Source organism: Schistocerca nitens, chromosome 1 (assembly GCF_023898315.1).
Source record: "Schistocerca nitens isolate TAMUIC-IGC-003100 chromosome 1, iqSchNite1.1, whole genome shotgun sequence".
Classification (NCBI taxonomy): domain Eukaryota; kingdom Metazoa; phylum Arthropoda; class Insecta; order Orthoptera; family Acrididae; genus Schistocerca; species Schistocerca nitens.
Window position 1 is genome coordinate 288,628,662 of NC_064614.1, and position 25,186 is coordinate 288,653,847.

At 44.5% G+C, this 25,186-nt stretch overlaps 1 protein-coding gene across 1 annotated transcript in view; it reads right to left on the reverse strand.

The window, feature by feature from the left end:
• Positions 1-25,186, reverse strand: part of LOC126248240 (delta-1-pyrroline-5-carboxylate synthase) — a 204,232-nt gene that overhangs the window by 52,702 nt on the left and 126,344 nt on the right. The window contains exons 9-10 of the mRNA XM_049949084.1: positions 16,496-16,647; positions 3,664-3,801 (exon numbers count right to left, since the gene is read on the reverse strand). Of these exons, the coding sequence (XP_049805041.1) occupies positions 3,664-3,801; positions 16,496-16,647 (290 nt within the window). The remainder of the gene's footprint in view (positions 1-3,663; positions 3,802-16,495; positions 16,648-25,186) is intronic.

A 25,186-nucleotide genomic window follows, 5' to 3' on the forward strand; every position in this document is an offset into this window, starting at 1 on the left:
CTCATTCCGGCTCCTGGATTTCTCCCTTACTGTCTGCGCCCATCCTGTCCGCCTCACCCCTACCCTCACCTATCTTGGCCTCCCCATTGACCGTCACCTCACCTGGATCCCTCATCTCCACTCCATCCAATCCAAAGCCCACAACCGCCTCCGCCTCCGACTCCTCAAACTCCTCTCTGGCCAGACATAGGGGTTGCACCCCTCTACCATCCTCTACAATCCTTAATCCGTCCCATCCTCTGTTATGCCAGTCCTGCCTGGATATCTGCCCCCCCCCCCAAATTCTATAAATCCCTCCAGATCCTTGAGCGTCATGCACTCTGCCTCGCCTTCCGTATACGCCTCCTGTTCCCCACGGATCCTCTATGATCTCATTCCTTTCCCCCATCTGCTCCTATTCCTCGAACATCTCCGCATCCTCTACACCTCCCGCCGCCTTGAACCCCCTCACCCCCTGGTTGCTCCTCTCCTCTCCCATCCCCACCCCCTGCCACGTCTTCACTGTTGTATCCCCCCTACCCTCCATCTCTACACCCTACATCTCCTTTCCCAAGGTGGCTTCCATCAACTCCCCCTCCCGGATGATGCCCTCTCTCCCACCATTTATCCCTCCTATCAACTCTGATCCTCACCCCCCTCCTTTCCTCCATCCTTTCCCTGGGGTCTCTCTTCCTCCCACCTTCCATCCTGTGTCTTCTCCCTGCCCAACTTCTCCCTATCTCCCTTCTCCCCCCCCCCCCCGAGTCCATTCCCCTCCTCTGCCTTCCCCTCTCCCTGGCACGTCTGCTCAGCACCCCCCACCCCTCTTATGGGTCCTCATTCTCCATTGGCTCCTTTCCCCCCTCCCCCTTTCAGTTTTCCTCTCCTTCCCCCCCGTTTTTTATTTTCCCATCATCTGTCCAGTTTCCCCCTCACCTGCTTTCGGCTGTGGTATGTCATATTTGTGCCAACTTTTTAGTGCAGTGTTTGAGTGTTCAGTGTTGTGCGTCTTTCCACAGCGTTGCGAACAGAAATCATGCTGTCGCTGGGTGTGCATTTTATATCTCTTGCGAACAGAAACCAGACTGTCGCAGTGTTTTTTAATTGTCTGTCTGTTATTTTTCTGCCTCCTGTGTATTTTCTTAGCATCATCAACCCTGTGTTTTATGTTTTAAGTTGCAGAATTTTCTGCCATTTTACCTTTAAGTCACCGATTTTACCGCCAACTGTTATTTTTTATTATCTTCATCTTTTTAAAACAAATTCTGTACGCTGAAGAGCGGCGTAGTAAGCTGCTGCTGGCCCGCCCCCTTCAGGGGGAATCGAAACTCAATAAAGGAAAAAAAAACTGCTACAGAAGCCTACATTGCAATTATTGACAAACCACTAAAAAAAAAAAAAAGAAAAGAAAACGTAACTCCGCGGTTAGTATCAGTGACACGTGCGATGCTATCCGTCCGCAGAGTTATCTCCTGCCATACGGAGTCACGTGAATGCCGTGTGGAGACGCGTGTTGTCAGCTTTTCGGACGCTGGAGTCACGGCACAGTAACTCAACTGGCATCACGAGGCTGAGTGCACCCCATTCCACTCCTCTCACCAAGGAAAAATCCCTAGCAATACCGGTAACTGAAAGCTGGTCAACCGCATAGCAATTAGACGCGAAAACCACCCAGCTACGTAGGAGGACCGTCGAAGGGATCACAGATAAACTAAATAATAAGTGGCACAGTGTCACAGACAAATGCCGTGAATTCTCTGCGTTCCTAAGAGCGCTATTCATGTGAGACTGGTGACATGGACACAATCTCTGGCAGCATGACATAACGGTGACGCACGCCGACCTGTCTCAAGCCGTTTATTAACAGCACTCATGACGGTCTGTTGTTTCTGACGAAAACGGTAGAGGATTTCGCCGAAATTTCAAGATTATCCTCAGATTCGACGTGGCAAGAGAACAGAGAATGTTTCATACGACTGAAAATCACTTGGCTCAGGCACTGACATGTTACTGACGTATACTGATGGACGTTATATTCACAAACTGAATAATGGTTATGTTGTGACAAATGTAATTTTGTGCCAAAACAAGACTCGAACCCATATCTCTTTCTTATTGTGCGCAGTCTCCTTAAAAAAATGCGTGTGAAATCTTATGGAACTTAACTGCTAAGGTCATCAGTCCCGAAGCTTACACACTATTTAACCTAAATTATCCTAAGGACGAACACACACACCCATACCCGAGGGAGGACTCGAACCTCCACCCGGACCAGCCGCACAGTCCATGCCTGCAGCGCCCCAGACCGCTCGGCTAATCCGCGCGGCCGCAGTCTCCTTATTTCAGTGGAAATCATTACTTTTATGTATTTGCCCTCTGTTCATATCTGACTTTCTGGTGATTCTACACCCCCCCCTCCCCCCAGGGAGGACGGTTGTTAATTCAAATAATAGGAGGAAAAACGTAATTGACAATGTTTGGGCAGATTTTGGAAGCGAGCTTGGGTGATATAATTGATTAAGGCGCCTACTCACGATAAAAAGAAGATACTGATTTGTTTAACGATCTTCCACAAATTTTCATTTGTCACGATATATTCATTAAAATGTAGGTCCAGTTTTTTCGGAGCGGATCTCAGTGGTAGTATTCTATATAATGCCATTTAATTGATTACGTTTGGTTCTATCAATTTCTTTAATTCAGTGCCGGCCGCTGGTGGCCGAGCGGTTCTGGCGCTACAGTCTGGAACCGCGCGACCGCTACGGTCGCAGGTTCGAATCCTACCTCGGGCATGGATGTGTGTGTTGTCCTTCGGTTAGTTAGGTTTAAGTAGTTCTAAGTTCTAGGGGACTTATGACCTCAGCAGTTGAGTCCCATAGTGCTCAGAGCCATTTGAACCATTTTTAATTCAGTGAGTTTTTATTCTATTAATGTTAATCTAAATAACGTTTACTTTTTTACGGTTTCGATGACATAGTCCTCTACAGCAAATCAGGATAAGGTATCCCTGCAAATAAAAGATGTTAGCAATACTTTTAAGCCTCGTCGATGTTTAATGAAATTACTGTACCTCTAACTTTATTCACACTCATGTTAATCGACTGAAAATTTATATCTCTGATGAAAAATTGATGATATGTCAGGCAATATTTTACCAGTCTCTGTGACCGAGTTCGCTTACGCGCCTGAGCTAGAGTTTGCCAATTCGAATCCTGATGTTGGAAGAAAACGTCGTCAGTAGAAATGCAAAGCCATAGGAGGATAAGTGCTGGCAAACTGCTACAGATCGCCAGAACGTGCCCTAATGTTCTTGAGTTAAACCCTAGGCCTATGTCCACGGTTCTTTCGACTGACGGCTTTGACTCTGTTGATGACCGATTGTCATAAAGAGACATTAACTCCGACAGATCCACTGGGGTCACGTGAAGTGTTTACGCTGAGCTCTGTTAGTTGTTCTCACACTTTTCCGTTGTCTTCATTTTATAGTCATCTATATAAAGCAAAAAACTACCCAATCACTCATCGCGGACGTCCACACGACTCAGACCTGGCCCATTATAGGTTGGTCGGTGAGTGCCATTGAAAACTACCCTTGAACCTTACCCTGATAATCCATCTTTTCTCACAGCTTCATTCTCGGGTATGGGATTACTTCAGTAATTTTTTTATGCAGGCAACACTTACCAGCGAGATGGCGTTGGTGGCTCCGAAGGGCTGCAGGGCCTCGTGCACCAGCTCCATGAGGGCGGCGTTGCTGTGCGCCGCCTCTTTGCCGCCCTTGAGCAGCAGACCGTTGGCAGAGCTCAGCGCCAATGCTGCCACCTGCCACAACAACAAAATTACTCGAAGAAGCTGTTTCAGTCAGCCCCGGCAATGGCGCAAGACCGTCAGGCAATTACGAACAGAATTATCGAATCATACATGAAGCCTACGTGACGGCGCGACGGTGTCAACTGAGACACTTCGATTGCCATAATAACTGTTAATATGCACATAGTTAAGGAACATACACTGTCATAAATGGAAAATATTACACCATGAAGCAGCAGTCTCATATTTCTCTATCTTTGAAGAGATATTCAACACATAGCAGGCATCAAACCATTAAATTGTTATTGTGGTCGAAACTAACGTCCGTCATCAGCATCAGTATGTGTGAGTCTCACAGGGACGAATACACGTCGTCGTGGCGTGGAGACGAAAATCCTCCGAACATGAACTTCAAGAATTTTTGCTACGTCTGAAACACGTTCTGTCTCGGTTCTTCAAGACGCTGACTGGAGGGAGGGGCGAAAATTTTTCTATTGCACCTCAGGCGTACTGTGTGGCTGACAAATAAGGAGACCGGACAGGTCATTCCTCAAAGATGAAATGCACTCTGACTTCTTGAGTTATCCTTCTGGAATATGTAATTTGGCACCAAGCTCATGGAGGGTATGACAATATGTTTTAACATTATAGCCAAATTTTGGCAAGCAATCAGTCTCCACTCAATAGTTATCACATCATTCGATTTGGCATTGTCAGATCGGAAGGCAGGCGATCTGTTAGGTTAAAATCTGTGGATAAAATATCCCATGACAAGATCACTAAAAGTCCTTCATTGATTACTACTTTTAGCCCACTGACGTGCCATCTTCAGACGTCAAATACAGAAAATTGCATGAAAGAAGTGAAAACAGTATCATCATTTTGTATTTAAACTTCCATGCTACGATACGTATCAATAAAAATTATTACTTAATCCAGCCTGAAGCAGCCACCTGGCGTTATACATAGTCATAATCTGTTGAGCTGAATCGCTTTGTTGTCATGTAAACACAGAAATTTTTTTGTAGAGGCTGACAACAAAAAGAAATCCAAAATACATTTGGTAAGAGGGATTGAGCTAGAATCTTTTCCTAAAGTACGTCGTCATGTTTACATAATTTACAACGTTAGCTATTAGTGTCTGCAGTGCTCATATTGCCACACTTCGGTTTAAATGCAAAGAGATCGATAATGGGTGTAAATATGGCATATCACTCACAATGCTACAGGAACAAGGAAGTAGCTGTATTACGACTGTCAGAGAACTGGCCACATATGTAGCGTTAGCGCTACACGTGAACACTAACTGCCAGATGGCAGTTTTACAAAGTCGTGCCTCTATAATAAAATAAAGAATTGTAACTAACCGAACTTCTATTAGATGTACGTCATATCAAGTGTAGGAATTATGTGCAGATCTACAATCTTTAACAACCATGTACCGAACATAAACTGTTGGTTAAGTAATACACAAGCAGGACACTGTATTGTATGGACCTGGGGACGTACAAACGACGGAGAGGCTTCGTCCCCGCCTCAACCCCATAACAGGCTACAGCAGTCCACTCAGCCCACCGCCGCCCCACACTAAACCCAGAGCTATTGTGCCCTTCAGCCCCCAGCCCCTCTCCATTGTAGCAGCAGGAACCGATCTAACAACTGCGTGAGCAATTTGTCTTATATAAGTATTGTCGACCGCACCTCGGTATTCTGCCTGTTTATTTATCTCTGTATTTGAATACGGATGCCTATACCAGTTTCTTAGGCACTTCGGTGTATATAAAGAACTTAGGAGACAATCTGAGCAACAGTCTTAGATTGTTTGCAGATGAAGCTGTCGTTTATTTTCTAGTAAAGTCACCAGAAGAGCAAAACAAATTTCTAAACGATTTACAGAAGATATCTAAATGGTTTAGAATTGGCAATTGAAACTAAATAATGAAAAGTGTGATTTATCCATGTGAGAGTTTAAAGGAACCCATTAAACTTCGGTTACACGATAACTCGTTCTACTCTAAAGGCCGTACATTCAACTAAATACCTAGGAATGACAATTATGAACAATTTAAATTGGAAAGAAAGCTAGAAAATGTTGTGGGGAATTGTGTTTTATTGGCAGAACACTTAGAAAATGTAACACATCTACTAAAGACACTGCCTACACTACGCTTGTCCGTCCTATTTTGGGGTATTGCTACGGGGTCTGGGATCCTTACCAGCTAGGATGAACGGAGTACATCGAGAAAGTTCAAAGAAGAGCAGCACGTTTTGTATCGTCGCGAAATAGGGGAGAGAGAGTCACGGACATGATGTAGGATTTGGGACGGGCACCATTAAAACAAAAGCGTTTTTCATTGCGTCGGAATCTTCTCACGAAATTTGAGTCACCAATTTTCTACTTAGAATGCGAAAGTGTTTTGTTGACCTACATAGGGAGAAACGTTCAGCATAATAAAGACAGGGGAATCAGAGCTCGCACGGAAAGATATAGGTGTTCGATTTTTCTGGCGCTATTCGAGAGTGGAATAATAGAGAACTATTGTGAAGGTGGTTCGATGAATCCTGTGCCAGGCACTTAAGTGTGATTTGCAGAATATCCATGTAGATGTAGATCGAGTAATACTGTAACCAAAAGTAGAGGTGCCAGTTTCAATCAGCGTTAGAAGTGGCTTTAATTCAAACCAGTAAATAGTTGGATAAAACCTAAATTGTAGAACTGAGCCATTAGATGTTACATTAAGGACAATTAGGAAGATCTATCTTCATGAATATAATTCAGTACTTTACACCTAGGTATTTGCTACAGGTTATATCATCAAACAGTACCACATACGATACATACCAATATAGAAGTTGACCTTTGAACAGTAAGAATTATCTCGGTTTATTTTGAAATACGTGTCTGTGAGGAAGATAGCTTATAAATTAAAACTTTATATCACTTACCAAGTGTACTCTGTGTGTCTTTATTTTTATCACATCCTATAAAATTCTTCATTGTGTTCATGACAACAAGAGCGATTCACCTCAACAGATTATGACGATGTGTAGCCCACGCACAGTGAATTAAGTGATAATGTTTATTGGTACATATCATAGAATGAAAGTTTAAATACAAAATGTATGATACTGTAGTTCACTTCTTTTATGCAATTTTCTGTATTTAATATCAGAAGATGGTTCTTTTAGCGATCATGACACAGGATTTCTTATCCACACATTTTATCAATCCATTTGTCATATAATTTACCCCCTCATCCCCCCACTATAATTCCAGGAGCTGGAGAAAGACAGCATCACAAGAATCGCTGCGTCCTGTGGTATTTCATTAGGCCACTTATGGACAGAAGCGAGACTCAGTGCTGAACACTATAGAATGGTACTCCCTGTCGCATTTGACTATAAATCTACACCATGAAAATCTGTCAGCGGTAAAAGACGCATGGAACTCGTCATTTTAACACAGAATCCTGAGCCGTGCGCTTGCTCACTGCAATACCTTTGTCTCTGCAACCCTTTTGGACTTCGTTACCTATGTACGGTTTCTCTGGCGTTTCGGGGGGTGCCACCTTTGCGGTGCCTCTAGCTGTCTTACGCGTGTGCGCAGCTCGCACTAGAGTTCTGTCTGCTGGAGGCTGATTGTCTGAAGAGTCTCTCTGGATCGTGGCTGAGCTTGCTAGCCGTGCAGGACTCCTCGGCGCGTTTGGATGGCAGATGTTTACTTTGAGGAACGTGCTTACAAATACTGAAGATTCGCCGTTTCCCTATGCCTGCACGGTACCGTGCCATACTCTGCAGTTCGATTAGACCTGTTCCTTGCTTACATTGGTTGGTGGTCTTGGCTACATACACTGTCTTTAATTCTCCCAGGTCTGACGCAGAAATAACGGTGCGCACCACTTCTTCTGATCAGTTACGTGCCCATCGCGGTTCATGAAAACCCTTGTGCTTTGCTACTGACCTACATGCGATGTTCTTGCCTAAGCTAATTAGGCTTGTGCTGCCGGCCGTTGTTTTGGTCGAAGACCTTAACGTGGATCAGTATCGCGGTAATAAGTACGTGCCTGAGTTAAACATTTATTCTGTTCTGGTTTGATTCGTTTTGTTTATGAAAGACTTGCTTTTACCTGCACTACCGGTGCGTCTGTTTCCTAAGTTTAGGTATCATTATTTTTTGTTACTACCTCTTAATCTTGATTATTACTTGCATTATTGGTGCGTATTTCCTTAATTTTTTATGTCTGATAACCATGATTAAACAACATGCAACTACATACGTGAAGAAAGCAGCGCTGACTGACGCTGTCATAGTTCACCACAGACGACGACAAATTTGCCTCACAGATCCCTATGTGAGTCCATTGCTATTTCGCAAACAAAAAATTTTTGATCTCATTAGGCGTAATCGAAAGGAAGAAGGGGTTGCCGCTTACATTCCAGAGAGGAACTAATCGAGGTGAATGCAGAGCTAATCCTTTGCGATGCCATAGCATAGTCCGGCCCTAATTCTATCTCAACTAAGTCTGCGCTCTGTCTCTAGTTGTCATGACAACTTCGGCAGTCGTCCGAAAGAGCAAATACTGCGAAAGATGGACATGTGCAATTACTGGACCTACGCATCAAAATGTGTATATGGGTGGATTCCCAATGTGACATCACAACTGCCAACATCCCGCAAGCAGTTACATCGACATTATCGCTGAGTCCAGCGTCGTCGGTAAACTGCATTTAACGTTAGGAATTGGAGGTCCTACTCTGACGCTGACTTGCATCAATTCTTAGTGGAGATGGTCGCTCCTGATGGAAGATTTGAAACTAGCGTAAGTGCGTCAATTTCATCTCGTCCAGATCCGCCCTTCCTCTCAAACGTACGTGAGCGAATTATCAAGTCAATTCCTTTCGTAGAACTATTGGAACCAGTCTGCCACAACACCGACCAGCCAAAAATACTACCTGTTCACGAGTGATGCGTGGCCTAACTGGTGAGACTGGAACACTAATGGTTCTGTCAGTTCTGCTGTCCTGCTCTGCTACACCCCTAATATTTAATTAACTGTTTTATGTACAGAAACAAGATTTTCGACAAGTGGACAAGTGTTTTGAAAATATGCTCAGCGGTCGTAATGTTTTAAAACTACCGATATGCTGAAACGACAGCTTTTAAAAAAATCTAACTGTAGTCAATTTTAATAGCATTGTACATCTGTTATCGATGTCAGACTATGTGTGACACATCTCGCCATGATCATACTAAAAGTATATGTGCTAGCAATGACCCTTTCACTTCATGTCGACCATAGTCCATGGTTTTACAGTTAGCAAATCTGTTCGTGTTATTTTAGGATATTTTACTATCAAACAACCGCACTTGAAAATTACTGCTACTATGCACACTGGGAACATCAGAGAAATAGCACGATGCCGGATCAACCTTGCGATAAAAACAGGAATTACGATTTAACGTCCCATCGACAACGAGATGATCATAGACAGAGCACAGTCTCAGAATGTATGTGGATGAGGAAGGAAATCAGCTTCGTCAGTGATATTAATCCCACTGCTAGTGAATGCGAATCCAGTGGTTTAAAGATGGAGGCATCTTGCAATCTGAGCGGCTATCGGAAAATGAACTGATGACGTTGTCTCGATACCATGTGGCCGATTATCTCGCCACTGCAAACAACGCTGAATTAGACGCTGGATTAAATTTGTAAGCAAACTGAATCCCAATTGCACGCACCAAGGCCAGACTGCTTGGTACACATATTACCGGTTGAGTATGTTTGTACTGTAGTTAAACGACATGTATGTCAACAATGTTCGTCAAGCGGGTCCTGTCAAGCTTGGCAGTGAAGAGCTGCTTTTTTCTTACACTAAACATCATACTGAGATGTATTTGAATCTGCAGATCGTGCTGACTTCTGAAATACGTTTGTATCTAGGACGTCATACTGATTCGACTTTTCAGTCATACAATTTGAGTGATACCGAAGCATCGATATACCAGAGTAGGTGGGGGAAGGGCCAGCGTTTGATACCCGAAACCAATAAAGAATATTATTTTGTGATATGACTGGAACGTGGACCTTTGGGCGTCCTGTGAGCAACTGAGAAGCTACATCTAGATCCAATAATCCGCAAGCAACATCATGGTCTGTGGTGGAGGGTACTTTGTGTATCGACGTCACTATCCCCCCCTTTCCAGATCCAATCATAAATGGTGCGCGGGAACACCTATTGTTGGTAATCTTCAGTACGAGTTTGACTCTCTCTAAGCTTATCTTCACATTCATTTCACGAAATATACGTAGGAGGAAACTATACGGTTTGGACCTTCTAGGAGAATATGCTGACGAAATGTTTACAGTAAACCACACCTTGATGCACATTGCCTACCTGTCACTGGAGCTGGATTAGCCGCTTATCAAACGAGCCCGTGACGAAAGGCGCTGCTCTTTGCTTTTCTTTATTTCGTCTATCTGTCGTACCTGGTGAGGCTCCCAGTCTGACGAGCAATACTCCAATGTAGAACGAAGGTTTCGTAAGACACCCCTTTTGTCGATGGACTACAGTTCCTGAGGATCATTTCAATGAATCTGAGTCTGGTATCTGCCTTTTTCACAGATTAGTTTTATATCGTCATTCCACTCCAAATTGCACCGTACGCATAGCCACAGATATTCAATGGATGTGATTGTGCAGAAATAATGTAATCACGTAATAACAGGTCTTTACATCTCTTTATGGGCGGCGGGTCAACTGCTAAACTCTGCACCAAGTTTTATCCTCTGCAGCTTGTCTTGCATTTATCTACAATTTTATAACGGTTTGACTTGCAGGATGTTATGGGTACAAATGCAGATATTTGGTCATTGGTAGCTTTGTATGAGGGCTGTTCGGACAGTAAGGTCCGATCGGCTGCGAAATGGAAACCATAGTTACAATCCGATGAACCATTGCACACACTTGGCCAATGTCTCTAATGTATCTGTCGATCACGTCACGTCGTTCTTCTCAGTTCTGAGCACACAGTGAGCACGTGAAGATGTCTAGAAAACAGTGTCTTCCGCCAAGTATGAAGACCTGGTGAGAGTTTTCACCTGATGTTACACAGCCTACCTAATATAAAGGTCATGCGTTTCCTTCTTCATGACGATTTTCGGCTGCACTTTTCAGGGCCGTTGCAGCGTTTTAGATGAGAAGTGTTTGATCTTCCACTATACAGCCCCCAACTGGCTCCATCTGAGTATCTTCTCTGCATAGATGAACCGCTGGCTATGAAGACAACGTTATGAGACAGGCAAGGAGATTTAGACCAGTATAGAGAAAGCACTGTGTTGTGTCTAGTTCCTACAGCATAGACACAATGAGGTAGCTAGGTGCACGCTAACTAACGCAGACGGGCTTGAAGTTCTGGAACATGAGACTTATTAATGAATAAGAAGAAAAGTACGTATCGTTTTAATACTTATCTTTAATTCTCTTGTTGGAATACATCTCTCTTGAATATTAGTAAGCTATAAGCACTGATACAAATGGCGCCTTGCTAGGTAGTAGCTATGGACTAAGCTGAAGGCTATTCTATCTGTCTCTCGGCAAATGAGAGGAAAGCTTCGTACGTCTGGTCGCAAGCAATGTCGTCCGTACAACTGGGGCGAGGTCATGTCCGTGTCTTGTGACCTGCCATGTGGTGGCGCTAGGTTTGCGATTACACAGTGGCGACACGCGGGTCCGACATGTACTACAGGACCGCGGCCGATTTAAGTTACCACCTAGCAAGTGTGGTGTCTAGCGGTGACACCACACACTGGCCGTTGGCTGCCTTCTATGACAAGGGTATTTATAACTTGGTACAACGCTACGACCGATCTCTAAGCCGGAGCGGCGACTATGTAGAGAAGTAACTGGAAGGTGTAGCTAACTGTTACAAATGAAATATTTTTGATTTTTACAGTGGTTTCCATTTCGCGGCCGGTCGGACCTTACTTTCCGAACAGACATTGTATATACCCATTTCAGTGTGTTCGTTGCTTTTTCTATGCGTCTAACAGTCTCCCCGCAAACACGTCACGTAATTTACTACCCGATGTTTTCTACACGGTCGTAACTGCACCACTAACTGAACCACGCTTGTCAGTAGAGACTAACCGTATGGCGTCCACTCGTCCACACTTCAACACCAGACCTGCTGCCCAAAGGAAAATAAGCGTTAATGGCTTGCTCTTGCCACATGTACCTGAAGGTACTAACCAACCGAAAAACATACTAATCCTAATAGCTATAATTATTGGTCTGCAACTGAAGTAAATACTTATGTAACTTTTGCCAAATACACTGTCCTCAGTCACCAGTTGTTTATAATACGAAAAACAATGATCGTATAACATATCCTCAAAGTATGCTCGAAGCTTCTCTCTCGACTCTTTGCTGGGAACTCTTCAGTACAGTTACAAAGTTCGCCTGATACTCCGTACGCACGTATTTTGTTCATTATGCGAAAGTGTGGAACCGGAAGTGAAGGAACAAGGGATCAACGTGATCGCCAGTATCTACTCCCTTCTATGTCTCGTGAAAAAAGAGAGTTCTCTGGGTCTGATACGATTTTTGTTTGCACCATTCATATTGATTACTGTAGATTGTATTTTCAAAAGATCGCAGTTCTCGAGCACAAAACTTGTTCTCTGATTTCGGGAGCTGACAGTGGAGACCGACAGAACAGAGTGGTAATCTTTCCCCCTGCCTCCGTCCCCTACCACTCCAACTAACCCCCTTAGCACCCCCAGCCCGTCCCCCCTTCCCCTCCCCCCTGCCCCCGCCCTCCCCCTCGCCCCCTCCCCCTAGGTACATCTATTGACGCCGTAGACTTGTCAATGACAGTAGTTCTGGACGTAAATCTCACAATTTTTTGATGTGCATTTCGTGCCGTTGCATTGTTTTTATTTTTTTGTTGTTGCTTCCCACTTGTTTAACATGCCTGATAACGAAGAGCGTATGAGAGAAGTGGAAAACAACGACATAGCGATAATTGAGTGATCCCGGTGGTGTGATAAATGTAAGTGAAATACGAAGAGTGCTTCTGAGTAACCAGAATAGTGGATTTTGCGCAGGAACGTTAATAAATTCTCTAGTGATTATGGAAGACTAACGAACATCTGATTTTCATTTTCAGAGATTAATGAATAGATGTTAATAATTCCTCAGAGGATAATACGGAACTTAACGAAGCAGAATAACTAAGTGAGAAGTGGAAGTTCATTTCTCGAAGTTAATGAAGGGAGGTCGTGAGCGACGACAGAAATGCAGATCCAGGTCACTGCTGGAGAGCAGCGCGTGTTACTCAGCAGTCCCAGAGGCGAAGTAACGTGTCCGAATCCAAACTGAGGCTTCTTTTCATGTTCGCGTTAAGTCATCTCGGAATAATCTCTGCTTATTTAAGCAAGGACCACATAAATATTTGGCTTTCTGGAAGTCGCGGAAAATAAGGTTCTTCTGGGACAACTAAGGACTTGAAATGGAAACACATATAATGCCTAACAGTTCTGCCGTCATTATGAAACTTTCGGGTTATTTTTGTGGCTTACTAAGGGGAAAAAGTGATCTTCCACAAATCTACTCTAAGATAAATACGGTAGTGCAGGGTCTGTATTTGGCAGTATTTGCAAAGTCTGGTGCGATGTTCCTTTGCACACGCATGCAAGTCCAAAGAAACAGATACTTTTGATGATTTATAGCGGCATTAAATCATGAAGTGTATACGCAATTGCGAATACGGTACCACCACAGCTGCACCAATACAGGAAACAAATGAAAATTTGTGCTGGACCGCGACGCGAATCCATATTTCCCGCTTTACCGGACAGGTGCTCTTAACTGCCTCGGCTACCCGAGCACGCTTCACGGACAGGCCCACAGTTTCATATGACGCAGTGTCTGCTACCCACAATGCTCGCACAATTACGTGGTTTCCGCACAGGGAGAGATTAATTTAGTTTTCGCGTCAGCAGTGTAGTCGAAATGATCTTGCAGACACGTGGGTCCGCCCACAAGTTTCACTGGAAACCCTTCACACACCCTCCACGCAATCCCGATCTCTCCCCATGCGATTCCCATATTTGTGGGGCCCTGAAGAGAGACGTTGGTACTACGAACGAAGAACTGTACGCCTGCATACAATAATGGTTCTGTAGGCAACCGCAAACGTTATTCCATGAAGGCACTGAACGTCTCGTCTCCCAATGGGATAAATGTATTAACAGTTACGGCGATTACTTTTGAAACAATAGATACTTTACTTACTTTTCTCCATCTGTATCGTTTACATTTGACTGCCCTCTTATACAATGCGCCGAGAATAATTAATGTAGACGCTGTTAAAGCGCTTTTTCCTGCACTCGACCATCAGACATCGGTGATCTATGGTCTGTTTTAAATTCGTTGATATCTTACGTTTAAGGTTCAAAGTTGCACCGCTGATGCTAAAAGCGCTCCTCCGTTCCTGGCAGCGATAGAAAATTACTACAAAGTGTCAATCTACTGAAAAAATCACATAAAAATATATGAACTTTACGCGCAGTATAGACGTCAATAGCGTTTCTAAATATTTCAGTTAATTAAAGTTAGATATCACACAGAGAAAACTAATGAACTCCGTGAAATTCTGTTCTTTCGTTATCAGAATAGCTCCTTTGTCAAGATTTTTCCACAGTTTCGTACAGTATTTTCCGTTTTCTATATCTGAGCTTCGGAACAGAGTTTCTGTTTCCAGTTTTGTAGGTATTTAACTCGAAGCAAGTATGAACCTTAAATTCTTTATCTCATACAAACATCACTTACGTACACGGAGATTCATAGGATTTGGATCTCTTTAATGTCTCTACCTTCGTTTAAAATCTGTTGTTGATATTTATTAGGGCTGGAGTTAAGTTATTTCTTCAATTAAGCGAAATATTCGCGTCTGGGAAGATTTCCTGCTTGAAAACTGCTAGAAACAAATCTTAATCAGCGGAATTAGCAGCAGACTTGGAGTCGTCACGCTGCCGGGCTCCAACTGGTGTACGAGTATTTGATGGCGGGAGCGGTGCAGCCCGCTGGCCGTCCACAGAGGTGACAAAAGTCATTATAGCGAGATGCACACATAAAGATGACGATAGTATCTCGTGAACAAGGTATAAAAGGGCAGTGCATTGGTGGAGCCGTCGATTTTACTCGGATGATTCGTGTGAAAACATTTCCGACATGATAAATATCGTAGGAAATTAAGAGACTTTGAACACGGAATTGTAGTTGGAGCTAGACGCATGGGCATTCCATATCCGAAATCGTTAGGGAAAACAATATTGCGAGATCCACGGTGTCAAAAGCGTGTCCAGAATACCAGATTTGACGGATCATCTCTCACCACGAGCCGCGGCCGACGCTTTCACTTAACAAACGACCGAGAGCATCAGCGTTTGCGCAGAGTTGTCAGTGCTGACAGACAAGCAACAATGCGTGAATCACCGCAGAAATCATTGTGGGATCTATAACGACCGTACACGTTAGGACAGTGCTGGGAAATTTGGCGTTACTTAGCTGTGGCAGCAGACGGCCGACGCGAGTGTCCTGGACTCCTGGTCATAGCGGCTGGACGCAAGACAACTGAACAACCGTGGCCTGGTGAGACGACTCTCGATTTTAGTTGGTAAGAGCTGATGTCAAGATTCAAGCGTGGGGCAGATCGCATGAAGCTAAGGACCCAATTTGTCAACAAGGCACTGATCAAGTTGGTGCTGGCTTTATAATGGTATGGGCTGTATTCATATGGAGTGGACTAATCATTGACAGTTATATTCAGCTACTTCGAAACCATTTGCAGCTATTCATGGATTTCATGTTCCCAAACAAAAATGGAGTTTTTATGGATGACAGTGCGCCATGTCACTGGGCCACAGTCGTTCACGATTGGTTTGAAGAAAGTTCTCGACAATTCGAGCGAATGGTTTAGCCACCCACATCACCCGAAGTGAAACCCATCGAACGTTTATGGGACATTAAAATTTTAGAAAGCATTCTGTAAATAGAACACAGCAGCGATCGGCATAAAAAGCTATAAATCAATAAAAACAGTCTCGATCGAGATTGTTGTTATTGATTTTTAAGATTTATGGGACATACTCGAGAGGTCAATTCCTGCAAAAAATCCTGCACTAGCAACACTTTCGTAGTTACTGACGGTTTTAGAGGCGGCATGGCTCAGAATTTCTGTAAGAGACTTCCAACGACTTGTTCAGTCCTTCCCACATCGATTTGCTGCACTGTGCTGGGCAGAAGATCCGACACAATATTAAGAGGTATTTCACGACTTTTGTCACGTCAGAGTATATCCTGTCAAGTGTAAATCGAATTGTATTTCCTTGGCCCTAACGACAAAAGTCTCCAGAACAGCACAAATTTCAGTTACTCACTAGCATTATGTTCTTATCAACACTTATTAGAGTCTTCCGTAGCTCATCCCTAAATTTTCAATTGACTGCAAAGGTACGTGTTAGATGATACCATGATCCTTGTCATAATTCGTAGTCCCTGCCGATGTGAGCCACCCATAGAGACAGAACAGTAATGGTGAACTAATATGTATGTAGCTTATGCACCCCAGAAACTAGAACCGTACCAAAAAATCGATACCTGCTGCGTCAAACCTCTGCTGGACGCGGAATGAGTAGCGTACCTGTGGCAGGCAGTCGGGCCGCGACTCGAAGATGACGAGCAGCACGCCGATGGGGACGGTGACCTGCTTGAGCTCCAGGCCGTTGGCGAGTCGCGTGCGCCTCAGCACGCGGTTCACGTTCTGGTGGCTCGTCTCGGCGATCTGCCGCAGGCCTGCGGCACAACAGAGGCGCGCTCACTTGTCGGTTACAGTGCGAGGCGGTCGAGCAGTCCGTCACGTGTCAATGCAGTCTAGACTACTTGACAAGTGCTGAGTAGAGTGGCGCTGCTTCAAACTAATGCTAATAGTCGGTGTTTGTTGTGTCTGTTCTTTCGGAAATGTCCGAAAGGACAGACACCATTTTGATCCTGCAGTCACTCTGAATCAAGACATAAAGCAATTTAAGACATTAGCTGCCAGTGGATATTGAATTATATCAATTGGTCATGTTGAAATTTGTGTCAGAGCGGGATTTGAACCAAGCTCTCCTGCGTGCTAAGCAGATCCTATAACCACAACGTCATCCGGACACAGTGGTTGGTTACCACAACTGTATTGACTACCCTAGCACCCACCGCGTCAGAACAAAATACTCATACCACAAAGCATGGATTTAGTGCCATTATTCATTAGGCCCATTACTCGCAGAATCTCGCCAATTTCCATAAGAGTTCGAGCTTAGTGTTCTTCTGATTGAAGGGATTATTGGCAATCACCACCTTAATCATACAATGTAAGCTTTCACGGCCGGTATTGTCTTCACTTAAAACTTCCGGGCTGATAGGCCGTGGTCGAAGTATAAAACTGTCTCCCTCGGGCAATCTACCTACGCCTCATTTCTTCCATGCCACGACGTGTCGACGCTGTTATCTCTGCCAAGGGTGACATACCGGCTATTAGGTAAGTGGTCATATTGTTCTGGCTGATCAGTGTATAATTAAGGTGGTGATTCCCTTAAAACTTCCGGGCTGATAGGCCGGGAGACATCCTCAGAGGTAAAACGGCGAACTGCCTCCTAGGATGTCTCCCGCAGTCGGAGACGAAACGTCAGGAGGGGTTGATGAGCTCTGACTTCACGTTCAATCACAGATCGGGTTTAGATCTGGCTAATTGGGGGGGGGGGGGGCAGGCAGCACATCAATTGAAACTCGCCACTACGTTCCCGTTCCTCGAACCCAACCAACACACTCCTTGTCTTGTGACATGGTACATTATCTTGTTGAAAAATACCACTGCTGTCCGGAAACATGATCGTCATGAAGGGGTGTATGTGGTCTGCAACTAGTGTATAATACTCCTTGGCCCTCATGGCGCCTTGCACGAGCTCTACTGGACCCATGGGCGCTTACTTGAATTTTCCTCATAGAATGACAGAGACGCCGGCAGCTTGTCCCCGTCGCGCAGTATAGGTGTCAGGAACCTATTCCCCTGGAATACGACGGATTCGTGACCTCCCGTCGGCATGATGAAGAAGGTGTCGGGATTCATCAGACCATGCAACGCTCTGTCACTGCGCCAACATACAGTGCTGATTGTCACGTGACCATTTCAGTCGTCTTTGGCAGCAGAGACCTGTCGTTAGAAGTGTTTGGTGTACTGTGTGTTCAGACACCCTTGTACTCTGCCCAGCATTAAAGTATGATGTTAGTTCCACCACAGTTCGCTGCCTGTCCTGTTTTGCCAGTCTGTCCGGCCTACGGCGTACGACATCTGTGATGAGGGGTGACAGCCCAACAACCCGACGTCTGGACGTGGTTTCACCTTGGTTTCGTCACATGTTGAAGACACTAACCACAGCGCTCCTCGAACACCCGACAGGTCGTGCAGTTTCCCAGATTCTCGTGCTGAGACTCTAGGCCATCACGATCTGCCCTCGGTCCCATTCTACAAACTGACAGAAAGCTCTATGATACTGCGCACTCTGTGCATGTGTCCGACTAGCAGTCATTCCTCGCCAGGTGACGCTACTATTGCCCGGACGGGCTTTTATCGATAGTAATGTTCTGACAGACAATGTTCCGGCCGATCGATGTATGTATGTGGTATCTGTTGTTTTCCCAATATGCCTGAAGACTGAGACATACATAGCCGATAAAAAAATGCAACACTCTCAAGCACTGTATTCAGTGGCACCAGGTGTAATATGTGCGTACTGAGGGGTTGGAGTGTTAGTGATTCATTTATCACGGTCTCGGTGACCTGACGGCACTCTGGAGGCATGTCTGTGCTCCTTCTGTTTGACTATGTAGGCCCTAACTGTGGGGAGTTAAATAGTGAACAGTGTGTCATTCAAGGTCATAACCAAGCCGTGCCAATGAGTACGTATTCGTGTGGAACATCTGCAGCCACTTGAACCGGGTAGCATTATTGGCCTGCGGGCAGATGTATGGATGTTTCGAGGGTTGCTGCATGTGTTGGGCACAATGTATCGATGGTATGTGGCTGCTTTCAGCAGTGATTTGGAACATGCCCACACCCATAGACCAGGTTCTGGATTTTCGCGTAGTGCAGATGCACATCAGAATTGATGCTTTAAATCTGTAACAGTGGCCGATCGAACATCATTCAGGGAACGGAGGAACATCGGGAACCGTATGTTTACAGCAGGACTAAAATCAGACGTGTCTCTGACCATGTACCACTGACACCACCCCATCGCCTAGTGTGGCTACTCAGGTGTCTGGAAAGAGTCGACTGGAGATTGGTTTGGCACTCGCCTGTCTTCAGTGATGAAGCAGGTTCCGTCTGTATGCGGGTGATGGACGTACACGTGTACAGTGTGGACATGGTGAGCGGCCTATTTCGGAGTGTAATCACCCACCTCAGGCTTCATGGTGTGGCGGGCCATCAATTACAACTCGTGGTCACATTTGGTGTTTCTACAGGGTAAATTAACCAATTCCCACTACATTATACAGTCGATTTTCCGCATGAGACCTCAGTTTTTTCTACATGAAGGTGCTGTGCTTTTTCAGCAGGACAATGCTGCCAAGCAACGTGTTCTTATGAGTTCTGCCAAGCAAAGTCACCAGATCTCTCACTGTTTCAACACGTATGGGACATGGTGAGGCGGGAAGTTACTCGTTTTCTAGAGCGTGCAAGAACCATTGTCGAATTGCAACAAAAGATGCAAGGTGCTTGGGATAATATATCGCTGGATGTCATTCACGACCTTTACTGTCGCTTGCAAGCGAGAATACACGTTTGAGCCCCCACCAATGGGTATAAACTGTGTATTAATGGGACTGCTTGGGCACCCCTTACTGCGATATGTGCGTTTTACTTGGTCTGAATTTTTTACCATATCTTCCTACAATACCGAACTGTCGGATATCCGTTACGGACCGAGCAACAGCGGTCTCTGAAAGTCATTGCCATGTTAAGGAAATGTGGATGTTCCTCTGGATAGTGGGTGCTTTTCCACATGATCACGACTCCAAACAACCTACTGTGACCAAAAGTGAGTATCAGTTGGAAAGTAATAGCAGGTGACTCAGTGGAAGACCTCAGAAGGACGGTAGGGTGTCTGCACCCAGAAGACGTAAGAGACTGGAAGCACTCTTCCAACATACGGGCATGTAGACTCTGCTGATATGAAATAAACGGTCCATGACCATGACGTGTGAGGTACCACGATAGCGAATCCACTTGTAGAAACCTGAATTTTCCAGAGGATTCCGTCTCAACTCCGACATAGTTAAGAGATTGTACTGATATTTGTAGTGCTAACGGAACATCTGATTTACTCGCAAGTGAGAGTGTTTTATTCTCTGCTGCGTCACGTCCAGGGCAGCTAGGATTTTCAGGCCCCGGGTAAACGTTCCTAGGCCATCCCCCACTTTTTTTTATTTTAAGCCTTAGTTGTTTGGATAAAGTCAGAAAATTGTAATGGAAAAAAGTATACAAATAGTTCGATACTTTACAAAATTATAAATTCCTTCTAGCTTTCCTAGATGCGAACTTTTATACTACCGGTATCATCTCATGAGCGGTATGACTCTGATTCCATTGCGATTGCAGCTAGTGCAACAAGTCGCCCTTGTCTCATTGTATTTCTCAAACAATTCTTAGCTGTTGCAAGAAAGTTGAATGAGCGTTTTGTTTCGGTGACAGTAATAGGCGAAGTGCAGAAAGTCAGTAAGTCTATCACTGTATTTAGAAACTTGTTATTAAAATTCCACTTATGAAGAGCATTGAGAAGACGCGGAGGGGAGTGTTACAGATCCATATTAGATGTGTGAATTTTTTTTGAACGCAAAATTTCTAATTAACTTCTACGCTATACAGAGATGCCATGGCTTCTGTGTTCTCTAGTAGTGTACTATTGTCTAAGCTTATATAGATCCACAAGAAACCAAACGTGTCCATCATGCTGCCTACGGCAGCATACCTTATAGTTTAATTTCCTACAACAATATTTAGAACTACATTGGAAACTTTTCGTTTAAAATTGTCCTCTGGACTCGGAATTGAATCTAGCCTTGTGTTTCATCTACAAAGCATTTTCTATTGCCTTTCCGTTACTGTGTGCCGCGAATCGTTACGCTTAAGTCAGGTGGTATTCGAATATTTGGTGCTACCTTGTAACTTTCTGCGTAAATAGTATACCAACTATTTCTTAATTTATTTAATTTGCATTAGACTCTTAATATCGGCACTTTCAACATTTTTGTGACTTACGGTGCTAGAAGCACAAACTTCGTATGTTTATTGCAAACACATTGTACCACAATGAAGACAACAAGACACATTGAATGATGTCAAATACTTCTGAATGCCCTTTAGTTTAATAGGTGCCTCTGCAGTCTAGTTAAAGTTAAAATGCAAGCTCAACTACTGTTTGTAACCTGGTAAATATTTAGCAAGCAGACGCACAGCATTTATCCGTTCAGACCATTTCCTTTGCGACAGCCAGTGAAGAGAGGATCTTTCCAAACTTCCAATTTTTGACATTAGAATGGAAAAAAACTATGTATTTGAAACAATTTTAAAAAAGTGACTATATCCATGATACTCTCCGCAGTATGGATGCTACAAAGACTTTAATTTTCACCGCAGGGTGAAGAAATTACCAATGGATTTTCTTTCCATATAGCCGCTTGAGCTTCCTGATAGTTGCCACTTATATAACTTCTATTGCCATGACCCTACCCACGGCAGACTGAAAGATGTAAGCCTCAACGGTTCAGCTCATTGCAGATCATTTTAGCGATTGACTGACCAGTCTTCTGGTTATAGTCGACTATGTCGTGAAAACGCGCTCTGATTCTGTATTGATTTCCTTCATCAACAGAATCGTAATGCAGTATAAAAACGTTTTAATTTGTTGATGCGTCATCGGGAGTTGCATCTACAGAAAAAAGTATTTGCAGCGTTTTATCTGCGTTAAGATAGTTCGACTAACAAAGTCTCCAGCTATTTAAATGAATTCGTTGTGAAGACTGCGATAGATAATGAAACTTGCAATTTTTTCCTTGTTGCGAGGCCTGCGAGGCCTCAACTTTTCTTAAATGCTTTTCATAATTGGATCAAACTTCACCAAAAACTAAAAGGCGCCGACAAAACAATCATTTCGACAATCTCCGACCAAGTCACTATCACCTCTCAATGCTCAACTTCTTTGCAAGAGAAAAAGAATCCCTTAGATTAAGCGATGCAATATACTTCGGTCCAATATTGCTCTCCTCTTACAATGTATCGATCTAAGAGATTTTCTATTGGTGAACTACTTTTCAGAGCATTTTATAATATGCGTCATTCTAAATAGGACGTTCTATGATCAGAGCTGTTTCTACGTTCACTCATTTTTTATTTTATCTTTTTGGACGTACCGATAATTCCCAGCCATAGCCTAGAGTCATATTAGAAACATTTGCGCATCGGAAAAAGAACTGGCAAGTAAAGCAGCACAAAACTTGCTTGCTTTACAAACCAGTCATTTTCGAAATTTTACCCGTTTTTTAAGATGCGCTCAAACACATCTGAAGCAAAAGAGTGATTACTTTTGAGTCCCATGACAATCTTTTCGGTGTTTGCACATGTCCTCGCCTGAAGGCTTCTGCTTCTTATATACTGCTGAAGCCCTATTTTCTACTCCACAGACCTATTCGAAATGTGTCTCATCCCTTGTCGACCTAACCATTAAAACATGTTCAGTTTCTGACACGATTTCGTCAGTGGCAGCGGGTTATCATATGCTAGTGCGCTACAGCCCACTGTAAATATCGCACTAAAGTTATGCCATTTCTCTTCTAGAGCGAGCCGGAAATCGCCCTAAACTTACGGCATTTCTCTTCAAATGCGAGCCGGAAGTCTCTGTAAAACTGCCATTTCTCTTCGAACCTATGCTGGTAAGCAAATAAAACGGACGAAAACGTGACAGCCAGCCGCTCTACAATCAGCTCAGAGAAGCGGCACAACGATATTTGATATTGCGTTTATTATACTGAGCAAGAGTAGAGCATGAGGTATTTTTAAAACCTCAGTGTCACGACTAGACTGTGGATGAGTGGCCAAAACAATAAAAGGGTAATTTGTGGACCTGGATTCTACTCCCGCCAATGTTAATTTTTTATTCATTTCTTCTTCTCACAATGTTAAACTATTAACTACAGAATTTAAAACTATCTGTTCAGTTTATATATGTAAAAATACACTCCTGGAAATGGAAAAAAGAACACATTGACACCGGTGTGTCAGACCCACCATACTTGCTCCGGACACTGCGAGAGGGCTGTACAAGCAATGATCACACGCACGGCACAGCGGACACACCAGGAACCGCGGTGTTGGCCGTCGAATGGAGCTAGCTGCGCAGCATTTGTGCACCGCCGCCGTCAGTGTCAGCCAGTTTGCCGTGGCATACGGAGCTCCATCGCAGTCTTTAACACTGGTAGCATGCCGCGACAGCGTGGACGTGAACCGTATGTGCAGTTGACGGACTTTGAGCGAGGGCGTATAGTGGGCATGCGGGAGGCCGGGTGGACGTACCGCCGAATTGCTCAACACGTGGGGCGTGAGGTCTCCACAGTACATCGATGTTGTCGCCAGTGGTCGGCGGAAGGTGCACGTGCCCGTCGACCTGGGACCGGACCGCAGCGACGCACGGATGCACGCCAAGACCGTAGGATCCTACGCAGTGCCGTAGGGGACCGCACCGCCACTTCCCAGCAAATTAGGGACACTGTTGCTCTTGGGGTATCGGCGAGGACCATTCGCAACCGTCTCCATGAAGCTGGGCTACGGTCCCGCACACCGTTAGGCCGTCTTCCGCTCACGCCCCAACATCGTGCAGCCCGCCTCCAGTGGTGTCGCGACAGGCGTGAATGGAGGGACGAATGGAGACGTGTCGTCTTCAGCGATGAGAGTCGCTTCTGCCTTGGTGCCAATGATGGTCGTATGCGTGTTTGGCGCCGTGCAGGTGAGCGCCACAATCAGGACTGCATACGACCGAGGCACACAGGGCCAACACCCGGCATCATGGTGTGGGGAGCGATCTCCTACACTGGCCGTACACCACTGGTGATCGTCGAGGGGACACTGAATAGTGCACGGTACATCCAAACCGTCATCGAACCCATCGTTCTACCATTCCTAGACCGGCAAGGGAACTTGCTGTTCCAACAGGACAATGCACGTCCGCATGTATCCCGTGCCACCCAACGTGCTCTGGCCAGCAAGATCTCCGGATCTGTCCCCCATTGAGCATGTTTGGGACTGGATGAAGCGTCGTCTCACGCGGTCTGCACGTCCAGCACGAACGCTGGTCCAACTGAGGCGCCAGGTGGAAATGGCATGGCAAGCCGTTCCACAGGACTCCATCCAGCATCTCTACGATCGTCTCCATGGGAGAATAGCAGCCTGCATTGCTGCGAAAGGTGGATATACACTGTACTAGTGCCGACATTGTGCATGCTCTGTTGCCTGTGTCTATGTGCCTGTGGTTCTGTCAGTGTGATCATGTGATGTATCTGACCCAGGAATGTGTCAATAAAGTTTCCCCTTCCTGGGACAATGAATTCACGGTGTTCTTATTTCAGTTTCCAGGAGTGTAGTATATTAGATTTAGTTACGATTACCACACTTTTAAAACAAAAGGTTAGAGTCTAGATGGTAGTAAAACAAGCGACCATACAAGAAAATTTAGCATGCAAGTATTTTCTGTATGTGATCTGCAGGTGATATGCTAATGAGGCCCTTTTCCAGTAGGTGTTTGAGGGAGAAGGTGAGATTTAAAAAGTTAGGTAGTTGTCATTCAAATGTAAATTTACAACTGAGGGGCGTTGGATAAGGCTCTCCAATTTGGCTTCTGTGAAACTAAAAATTTAGAAATACTTGCAAATCATTTTGAAAAGCTCCTTAATTGTTCAGAACCAATCCATAACTTCGAATACTCTAACACCGATGAAAACCTAGAAGAAGGTTTTCCCTCAACTGTCAAAGGAGTTCAAGAAGTTATTAAAACATTATAAAGCTTGGGGGGAAGACTGTATTACAGCAGAAATTTTGAAAGGATCTCTGCTAGAAGTAAAAACAAAAAGAGCTAAAATTAATCGTTGAGAAAAACTGGAAAATAGAAAAACTCCCAGAAGAGTGGAAGGTGGCCTTTATGCATACGGTACATAAGAAAGACAATAAACAAAATGTAATACAACAGAAGAATTTCTTTGCAACCAGATGCATACAACATGTTTTCCAAGATTGTACTAAACA